At 43.7% G+C, this 11,080-nt stretch overlaps 1 protein-coding gene across 1 annotated transcript in view; it reads left to right on the top strand.

Moving 5' to 3' along the window:
- The first annotated feature begins 549 nt into the window (after positions 1-549).
- RSPO3 (R-spondin 3) overlaps positions 550-11,080 on the top strand; it is a 60,441-nt gene continuing 49,910 nt past the window's right edge. Inside the window, exon 1 of the mRNA XM_057409183.1 lies at positions 550-716. Coding sequence (XP_057265166.1) covers positions 620-716 — 97 coding nt within the window. The 5' untranslated portion in view covers positions 550-619. The remainder of the gene's footprint in view (positions 717-11,080) is intronic.

Raw genomic sequence — 11,080 nt, 5'->3', positions numbered from 1 at the left:
TGAAGCCCGGGTTCTTCTAGTCGGCGGGTGGGAGAGCCGGGGGGGGGGGCCCGGCCCACCTGCACCCGGAGGCTGGCGGTGCCCGCGGCGCAGACCGCGGCTGCTCCGGAGCTGCGGCGGCCGGCCTGGGTCCTCCTACTGCCCCCCCGCCGCTCCCGCCCTCGCACACTCCTCTCCCACCGCCATCCATCCTGTCGGCACCTCGCCCGCCCGGCACACACACGGGCGCGCACAGCCGCACGCACCCCGGCACCCCCACAACATGCTGCCGGCCGCCCGCCCGGCATGGACCCTGGCGGCGGCTGCTCAGCTCCTCTGCGCTGCTGACTGCCCTCTGAGGTTTGCGGCAGGTAGCGGGGCAGGCTGTTGGAAAGTGCAATAGGAAAAGCGGAGGGGAAAAAAAATAAAAAGAAATAAAAAGAAAAAAAAAAAGGCAAAAGCCATCAAGCCGGCCAAGCCCCGCTGTGGATCTCAGTGCAGGTATTTCTGCTGCTGTGTTCATCCCTTGCCGCCCATCACCCCGCTCGGGTTTTTTGGTTTGGTGTTTTTTTTTTTTTTTTCTTTTTAAAGGAAGGAGGAAAAGAACGAAAAGCAGAAGTCGAACTCTCAAAGGGTTACTATGCAATTGCGACTGATTTCTTGGTTTTTTATCACTTTGAACTTTATGGAATACATTGGCAGCCAGAACGCCTCCAGGGTACGGCGACAGGGAAGAAGTAAGTGCGAAGAGATTTATACTTTGATAACTTCTGCTTCCTCTCGTTGTGCCGGTCACCTGCCCGGGGGCTTCCTCGGCCCCAGAGCCTCTGCAGGGGCGTCAGGCAGCAAGTCCCACGCCAGCGAAGCTGCAGGCAGTTTCACTGAGTTGGAGGGATGGAGGCGATTTTTGGTCTCTTTCTGCTCTTCTCTCTCCCCTCACCGGGATGAGCAGAGCTGACTCCGGGAAGACATGCGTCTGCTCCTTTATATTGCAACGCCTGGTAACGGGGAACGGCCTTTCTTAGCGCTTTCCTCTTCCGAAAGGGAAAGCGTGATGACACGAGGTAACTTCTGGCCGTGATGGCCGAAGCGCCTTTCCCCTCCCCGGTGAAGAAGCACGCACCCCGAGCCCCAGCAGTGCAGATCACCGCCGTAGGTTAAGCCCGGCAGTGTGGAGTAGGGAGCTGGGGTGTTGGGACGCTGCCCCGCCCGCTGACTTCCAGCCTCCGCTCGCCACCGGCCACCTCGGTGTCACCGTCCGGGTCATCCATCGGCACAGTCCTGGGGCTGTGGCTTCTGATTTTTTATGTTTATTTCATTTATATATATATATTTTTAATCCCATGGGATGAGGGGAGCTCATCCCTCCTGACTCAACCAGCCCCTGATAATGCCGCCTGGGTCCGGGTTGGTGACAGGAGGGAGCGGGAGGACGGGGGTGGGGGGCGAGAGGCAGTGCCCGGGGTGCTGGCAGCACCTCCTTGGGCGCTGCCCTCCGAAGGAGACTATGTGGGTGGCCAGGGGCGAGGGACCCCCGGCATCGGGGCAAGAAGAGAAGCGAGGTACCCCGGGGCAGGCGCTGTCCAGGTCGCGGGCGCTCCGGCGGGAGGGGATCTAGCTCCGTCGTGGGGCTCCGGAGTAGCTGCAGCACCGGGGATCCGGGTCCGCGGTGACCCCCGACAGGTCTAGGGCGCTGCCAGGAGCCGACGGGAAGGGATAACGGGGGGGTGGGGGGAGGGAGGGTGGGCACCGGGACGTGTCCTCGTCCGGCATCGCCACACCGCCTGCGTCCGACCCGCCGCCGCTTCTGGGGAGGGAGGCATTTTGTGCGTACCTACAGCGGTTGGGCTGCTCATGCCTGTCGCCTTAACCTGACAGTTGCAGATGCCGTGGAAATGTCACAAAACACGGCAGCCTGCATTTAATCAGCAAGAAGTAACTGAGTTATTTCCTCGGGGAGGGAAAGGGAGGTGGGTTACTATTATTTTAATTATTTTTTCTCAGTCCTCGCTCCCTTCCCCTGCTTGGCATGGCCAGCCCTTGAAAGCCTCCTTTGTATGGTCTGCCTCTTGAACACAAAGTTCGATTCACCTAAAGTGCCCCTAAAGCGGAGCCGAGGACGAGAGAGACCGGGGACTCCAGCCCTCCGATCCCCACGGCCGCGCAGCGAGGGAGCACTGAGGGCTAAGTAAAACATGTCAGGGGCATCCGATTTATTATCCTTGGCAAGGGAGGGCTCCGGAGCCTCCATCACTTCCAACCCACTCCTTTAACCCCTGGCAGCCGCCGGCTCACAAGCTGCTGCTCCCCCCCACCACCACGAGGACACCCCGACTGGAACTGTAGAGGGGTTCAGCCCTGGGTCGGAGGTAGGGTGGGGCAGCACCCCTGTGGGGCGAGCGCTGGGGAGCTGGCTCCTCTCCGCCACTGTCTGCTCCGGCACCTGGTGCGCGCCGGGCCACAGCCAGCGCCAGCGCCGGGCCGGCGGCGACCTCTGCTGTCCTGAGCCGCGGCGGGCAGCCCGCGCCGGCAGGTGCTCCTCTCCGGTCCGGTCCGCTCTGCTCCGCTCCGCTCCCCTCCTCTCCGCTCCGCACGGCCGCCGTCCCATCCTGGGGCACGTCTTTTGGCCGGGGAAGGCTGCAGGTCTCCCTCCTGGCAGCAGCCGGTGTTGGTCCCGGGCGGTGGGCAGCCCCAGGTTCCCAGCAGCTCTGTGTGTTTGTGGTGTGTTTCTCGTGCCGACCCGCCTCGGTCCTGCTTAAGCACCCTGTTCAGCGGCGTGATTTTAGGGGAACAGAGGTGGAAGTGTTTGCTGCAAATAGGTGGTTGGTACAATGTGGAGAAGGTACCAAATACTGGCTCAAAGTTTTCTGGTTAAACTACAACAGTTAACCTAAATTCACAGCATGAACAAGGGGCTCAAAAATCACATCTAGAAGAGTCAGAATGGAAATCTGACCGTTTAATTTGGCAGTGTAGGCAAATAAATGTCAGAACCTCACCTGGACATGGTGTACATCATCTGCTGGCCGGGGTCTTTTAGTTGGGCTGGTTGTAAAATATGGTTTGGTATAGCTAGGGGTTATTTGGCGTGAATTAGAATGTGAGTGTTTATGTAAGTTACTATAAGAGGGTATGGTTGCCACTTGCACTGATCATTTTGGCTTTAAAAATCTGTGAATCACTACTAGTGAATACAGTACTTAAAAAAAAAAAAGAAAATGGTAATAGGAGTGTAAAGAAGACACCTGTCAAATTCATCTGCTACATGCAACACTTTCTCTGGATGTCTGTTTCTTTTGCCCAGATGCTCTCCTTTAAGCATACATCCCAAAACCGATTGCTAGCAAAGTGTTTTCAAATACTCATTTAATCTAAGTATTTTTAAATACAATACAAACCACTTGCCCTCAAGTAGTCAGTGAGCCCACTTGCTTCATTCTCTTTAATATTCAAGTCCCCCATTCTGCATATTATATTTTAGACTCCTATTTTATTAAGGAAAAGGAATAATGAAGCTTGAACTGACTAATTCAGTATATGCTGGGCCAGACTCCCAGCCCGTATAAATTGAAGTTTCTTTGTTATTTTACCCTATCAGAAGGACCCAGTCCTGAAGCATCACTTCTTTTGTGCCTACTGCCAAAGTAATCTTTACTAGAAGAGAAGTCTGGTCTTCCACCCTTTCACTCCCCAAACTCCTACTGAAGTTTGAGCATCCTAAATTTCTGTCTCATAATCAGCAGTAAAAACTTAAGTTGCCTGTGCATAGGCAAAACTTCTCTGAAGTCAACAACGGAGTGCAGATGGAGGATCGGGTCCATCATTAGTCATAGTACACAATCAATAAACGTCCAAAAACAAACATCAGCAGCAGAGATTTATGGGTTTATTCTGATAAGAGCAATTAAGATTAACAAATTAAGTTGCTTTTTCGGGTCCTACAAGAGAGATTAATATTCAGCTGAGTACAGACTATCAAAGTAATAAATAAGAAATTCTATGTATCTGCCAGTGATTACAGTTTGAAAAAAAAGTAGAATAAAAATAGTTCTAAAATATTTTGGAGGCTACCACTAACTTTCAGAACTCAGCTCTGACAGTTATGCACCTTTCTCACTGTGACATTTTAACTGACAGAAATGAAGTATGATTCAAGCAAATCATACTTCATACTTCAGTGAACTATGATGACCGGCAGAGCATTTGCCATGACCCAGTGGACTGCCAGTGAGCCATGTAGTAAATTTGGAAATCACTAAAGTAAGCAAAGTGGTAGAAAATTCTGCATTTGTACCACAGCTCCTACATCTGGGAGTAAATCTATCAGCATGGCTTAATGGAACTGCAGTTTGGATGTAGAGCTACCATGACGTATCTTATCGGAGCACATCAGTGTGTGATGTTGGCAATTGCCTCCTGCCTTTTGCTGTAGTGGCACATTTGTGATACCTGGTGTTCATTCCTTCGGTTGCTCCTCCGTCAGTTCCTCTGTTGATGTGGGACTGCAAGTCTTTCAGCATCTGCTTCTGGTCACAGTCACGAGTGGAGGGCTCCACTCTGCAAACACTCTGCCTCTCTGGCTCAGTTTGCATGCAACTACTCACGAATTCAAGATTAAGCAGATGTGCAACAGCCCGTTCGAAAACATAGCTTTATAAAATGAAACAGGAGAGAACTGACAAAACACAAACTGGTAAAATTAAGTCTCTGTTTTTTCCATACCTTCGTGGAGGGTGTCATTCATCTGGAAGTAAAATGTCAACAAGAAAAAAGGAATTACCTTCTTAGCTGAGATAACACTGAATTTTGGAAGCAATGTTAGTAGTTCACCATCAATACTATCTATTACTGATATCTACATGTATGCTTTAGGTTGGCATGGCATAGATGGTAATGCTACATATTCTGTATGTAATATAGGTGTTGTTAAAAATTTTTAATTTTTTTTTTTAAGAAATAATTTAATATCTCAGTGCAATAACTTAAAGCAGAAGTTATCTAAGCAAGCAGCCATCAAGTAAGCTGACTGTCCTTGGGCAAGATTAAATTATTCAGTGGTAGTTCTCTTTCAAATTATTTGCATGCCTCCAATATTTTATTTTTTTTTTTCCCTGTGATGTTTTCATATTAGTACCATTAGGGTAAATTCTTTGCTGGTGACAAGTGCACCTTTTTTGCAATGAAACTATATTTCGCATTTTTGGATGAGATCCTGTTTGTTTCGAAATAGACTGTAAAATTCCTATTGCATTCATTAGAAACAAAAGCAGATGGAGAACTGTTTTACTGTATTTTCATACAACTGCAAACATATTTTGTTATACTGATATCTTAAATAACTAAATATTTGACAATCACTACCCATTGCTGAAAGTGTTAGAAGTATCACAGGAATAGTCTACTTGTTTTGCTTTTTTTATAACTCTGCATGTATGTGGATCTGTGCTTGAAGTATACCAGCTGCATGGAACAATACGTGTTATTATCCCAAAAACTAAAGGACGTTACAGACCAGTTCCCATCTCCTACCTGATATCTGAAAGGGTGATAATTTCAAGTTTCATTTCTTTCAGCTGCTGAAGATGTTTCGTATACTATATAAAATTAATGTTAAAATGTAAACACATATATTAACACAACTTCTCAAAGACATGGATGTAGGATGGTATATCAGCAAATATATAAAAAGTCCTGTTTCTTCTTTCAGGAAGAATAAAATAGTGCTATTAGATGGTTTTAGAGCTTGAATCTGACTCCTTTGCTTTCAGTGGAGAAAGTCCTATGGACTTCACTGGCATTGGAGAGGACTCTTTTTATGCAGAACCTCAGAAAACATTTTGAGTTTGGAAGAATTCCTATGCTAGAGTATTTACATGATCCAAATATGTACAACCCCTACACAGGGAAAAACAATGCTCTGTACCTTTCAAAACTTGCTTGGAAGGCAATCTCTTTCTTAAGCATACGTAAAGAACAGCTATTTTAGTGCTTTTACCTATTGAGCAAACTGAAGTCAATGAAGTTAACTCTGAGAATAATTCCTTCTTTTAAGCTTTGTTATTAGTGTATCAAGCCTCTGCAGATATCTGGTCTGCTGCTGCTTCTTGCTGTAAATTTTTCACTGAAGATAATGGAAGTTATGCCTAATAAAATCTCAGCTAGGACATAAAAATCAGTTATAATCTCTTGCTTAATGTGCTCATTTTGCTTTCTGTTTAATAAAGCTAGTGTGCTGGCTTGACCACTGATGTTTATCGCTAATATTAATAAGCTGTCTATCATTTCATGTGTAATCATTTATAGACAGTGACTACTAGCGACACTCATCCATTAAAACTATGGAAGTTCTTATGAACTTTTTTTCCCTACAATGAATTGTCCCTGTTGCTCTTGAAATTAAATTAGAAGTTGCGAAAGCCTCGTGGAGGAGATATAAAAGCTAACAACAAAAAAAAAAAGCAAATTTTTTGTCTCATTTCTAATTTTGGAATCTGAACTACTCAAAATCACTTTGCCAATTTTTTACCAAAATAATTCAGAACAAAGCAGTCTTATCAGATGACAAAAGGCAGCTGAAGCCATGTTCATTTTTATACAAAAGTCTGTCTGCTATTACCACAAACAATGCCGCAGATAAAAATATTCAGGGAATATTTGTTTATGCAAAAGATGTTATGGCTCTCTCTCAAAAAAAAAAAAAAGAAAAAAAAAAAGCTTTTTTATAAATAATTGAATAACTGAGTTTCTGGCAATAGTAGAACGATTACCTAGATGCTTTGTTTTAATAAAGCCAATGGATTTTATTAACAAAAACTTTGACCCTATTTTTGTTCTTAGCAGTGAGCAGTGTGATAAGCAACACTATTTAAAAAGGAGTGATTCTACTTTGATTATACGATAGCTGACTACCGAGCACTTTTGTCTGTTTCAATTTCTACATTATGAGCTATAGACCATACATTTTACGTTAGTGTTATTTACTCGTGTGAAGCAAAGGTGCCACAAAACATATCCCTCTCCAGTGCTGCTAGGGAACAACTCAGCTATGGGGACTGGAGCTGAACCGGGAGAGCTCTGACAGGGACTCCCACCTTTGGCTGCTATGATGGCACTGAGTTTCCACCAGCTCCAAGCACCACCCTGGCCTTGCACTGATATTTTGGCTCCACACAACAGAGTAATTAAGGGGAAGAACATAAGGGAATGAATATAGTGATTTATTTAAATGAAAGCAAAACCCTGAACCTCAGGTCTACGTCAATTTAAGGTAGCAAGCTGCTAGAAACTATGCTTTCAAGCTTCTTAATTGTGTGCCAACTTTACATCCTGACGCGTTTCATGTTTAAACCTGAAAGCTCCTAGATGGGATTTCAGATGTTTGATATTTCCTGCAGGGTAAAGCAGATTTTGGGGCACTGTAAAATAAAACAGGAGCTCATTGATGGGTGTTGGAATAGCAATGATGTGTGATTCCTGCGGCTTCCTGTAAAGTGCCACAGCAGACACAGCAAGGCTCAGATCCAAGAACAGGACTTAGGTGCCTAAGGTGTGTCTCGGGCAGGATTTAAACACAGGTCCATCACCTTCGAAGTCCTGCTTAATTGCCATCTCACCCTTGACACATAAGTGTTTGTCAAGTGTTTCGTCATTTCTAATATGATGCTTACCGACACTGAGCATCCACCTGGCATGGGGAGGCTTCTGAGCTCCTTCTGCAGAGTACCTTCTGCAGAGACTTTGATATTTTCTCTTAAAGAAACCCTGGGTAAGAAAGACAATAAATAAATCATAACAAATAATAAAAATAACAATGCAAAGTTTTTTCACAGAGAGCGCAGGAAGAGATCGCTTACTGACACTGCAGTATAGTCATGCGCATCCCTACTCCTGTATACCCAGATCCCCCAAGCCTTTTCCTCTTCTGTGCTAACTAAAATGAGTGCAGACAAATGATGTGAGGTTACATGCAAACCCAGGTGATAAATCATCAGTTTATTAGAGCAGGTTGGACTCATGCTAGCTAAAATAATTAATTTAACTTAGATTTTCAACTCCAGGCCAAATATTTTTAGATATATTAAGAACAGCAAGGCTGCAATGCCTCATTCTTGGTGTGTTTCAAAATAAAAGAGTGAGGTCTCTTTTATTTAATTAAAGAATATATTGTCTTGCGGTGCTGGCTAGCAGTGCAGGGCACCTAAACCACCTGGACAGCCAGGATTTGAGACAGTTTTTGACCCTGGCATTGCCCAATGACTTGGCTGAGAATCCCTTGTTCAGCATGTTGGATTTTGTCACTTGCTTTTGGAGTTGCCCAACTCTTCCCACCTACTGAAAGGTAACTCAAATGCCTTGCTATAGGCTGTCACCTGTACTTTGATAGAGGTGTCGATGGAGGGCATTGCTACACAATGCAGGGATGTTAGTAAAATGTTTACCAAGCACCAGCTCCTGCACCCCACCTCTCTCCAAATAACTCATCAGGTGCACATCTTATCTGGTGACAGTGTTTTGATCGGAAGTTACAGTAGAAGTAGGGCTTGAGCCCTTTTTCCTCATCTTCCCTATAAACTAAGTTTCTATTTCAAGAGGAGGGAAGCGGAGGCTCTCTTGTGAACCAGAAATGTAGAAGCAACCAACTGGTGGAATAAGATTTCCATTGCATTCTTCAACTAACATTTACAAACATCCACATGAATCAGTTACTAAAACCTGACACTAATATGTTTACAAAGTTTATGTATGTTATCAGCACATGTAATACCCCCAGCAGGATTTATTACAGGTTCCTTTAGCAGCAACATTTTTTATCATAACAGCTCAACTCACCAGTTGAGCTGTTATGATAAAACATATCAGAGAGAGGAAACCAGCCAGTTTCTTCAGAGCACGCCTCCCACAGACACTTGTCCAGTGTTATTGCGTTGTTTATTCATGGAGATTACAAACACCAGCATCGGCAAGTGTTTCATAACCTTGTTTCCTTTTCCTAGAATGTTCATAATTAAGTTCACTTTTTTCTATGCCACTGAATAAGGAGTTGCTGGTTTTGTTTTATTTTACTTCATGTTACACTGCCAAATGAAGAATTAACTCTCCAAAACAGAACCAAGTGAGACCAAAGGATATTTATTTTACACGGGAGTCAAAAGATGTTAAGTTCATGTATTTAGCAAATACATGGAGATGTATGAAGGTTCTAGAAAATTTTAGTATAATACAGAACTGGAAATAATCAACCTGGATGAGACCTCCTTGTGCTGGCCACAATGACCACAGATGTCATAGAATCTAATAGACAAGATCTTGAAGACAGGAAAGGTAAATAAATTACACAATTTGGTATTTTTCAAAAAAACGCAGCTTCTGTTTTGCAGTCCAAAATGAAGCCACGCATTCGTCTTTTGTGTTTATGTTTTATGAAGAGTTGAGCAATTAACGACTTTCAGAGATGAGGATATACTAAAAGTGAAAGTAAAATTCTGTACAAGAGTAGAATTTATAGCCTGTGCTAATACTTGTCCTGGACGAGTATTTTTAAACCCAAGGCCCTGGCTTTAGGAATGAAACAACTGGAGTGTGCTATTAAAGCTATCCATTGAGGGAAATCTTCAGTGGTGTAAGAATTTATCAGTAGGATTCAGTTGTGAGTGAACGCCAGCAAGAGGACATCCACAAGGCTGTTTAGTTCATGTATTACTTATTTCCTAAGAAAAGACCAAAGTCATTTTGAGGAGCAGGCAAATATAAAAACAAGTTCCCCGGACAGATTGTGGACCAAAATGCTTCCCTTTCTCTGTTGGCATCATTTATTTCTGCTAACAACCTACAAAATAAGTATGATTTAAGATGCCTATTCTCTTCCATGACTGGATACCATGTTCCTTCATCTGAGTAATTCACTGAGATACTAATCATGCTTTGAACCCCAGCTTCTTTCAAAGGTATGTCTTAGAACAAGTAAGCTGTTATGTTACTAACTCTGAGTTCAGTATATTTCAGGAAATAATGTAACATATATGTATATGTAACATATATACTGACATATATGTGACATATATTATGGTTGTGTGGTCTCTTAGAAGTCAAAGTGGGCTCAATCACTCCATGGACATGAAAATAGTGGAGAAGGTTTCAAATAGGCTTTCTTTTACAATTTATCTACGTATTGTGGCTGGATACTCTATGAGGACAAGTCTCAAGCTTTATGGAGTTTAGAAGCACTGGGTGGAGAGTGACTGGAGGAGGGGGTCTTACTGCTATTTGCCAGGATCTGTCTGGCCACAAAGGGAACTGTAAACTATACCCTTTGAATATGAGGCCAAGCTGCTCTTTCTGAAATCGCATCATTTCCCAGCTACTCAGTGAGTGAGAAGTTAATTTCTTCCTCAGTATAAATCAAACCTGAGTCCAGATAAAATAGATTAATCAAAAGAGTAGTCTTCTGTTGCATTTCCATGTTTCAGGGATTTCACAAAAAATGAGGATTCTTGCCATAGCTACCACTGAAAGACCACCAAGTATTACAAAAATCAATCCATAATCCTTTCTGAAGCCTTGCATAATTTATTGAAAAAAACTATGGAATAGTTGATCCTTCTACACTGGTTCCATGACTGACTGTGATTACTGCTGTGCGCACCAAAAAGGGCCTGTGTTTTTCATCTGGAAGTATGCAGAGACCGTGAACACCTCTTGTCAAAAAGAGATCAGCTACAGAAATTCTAGTATTGCAGATAAGAAAGCTTATTCAGAAGAATCTTCAATCTCATACTCCCTGACTCCTACATAAGCCTTCTCTGCCTTATGTACTTCATCCTCTAGAACCTCCTAAGCCTACAGCTGTAGTCCTAGAGTTGGAAAATCTTCTTTACAGAGTCTATGCCCATGATCTGGCATAGATCATGGCATCTATGAATATCAGTATATATAACACTTGACAAAGGCGCCAGAAAACCACAAACCTACACAAATGTGCAGGGTGGTGTTTAAAACTCTTCACAGAATATTGTCAAAATTAATAATTTTGATGGAAAACATATGAATATTTTACAAAATATAAATATAAAAAATATAATCAATAAATTAGAATAAATGCTTA

The sequence above is a fragment of the Pezoporus wallicus genome, unplaced genomic scaffold (assembly GCF_028554395.1).
Source record: "Pezoporus wallicus isolate ANWC-B61680 ecotype Strahan unplaced genomic scaffold, APGP_CSIRO_Pwel_v1 contig_3817, whole genome shotgun sequence".
In the NCBI taxonomy this organism is placed as follows: domain Eukaryota; kingdom Metazoa; phylum Chordata; class Aves; order Psittaciformes; family Psittacidae; genus Pezoporus; species Pezoporus wallicus.
Note: the sequence above shows the minus strand (reverse complement) of the source record. Positions and strands in the feature narration are given on the sequence as shown.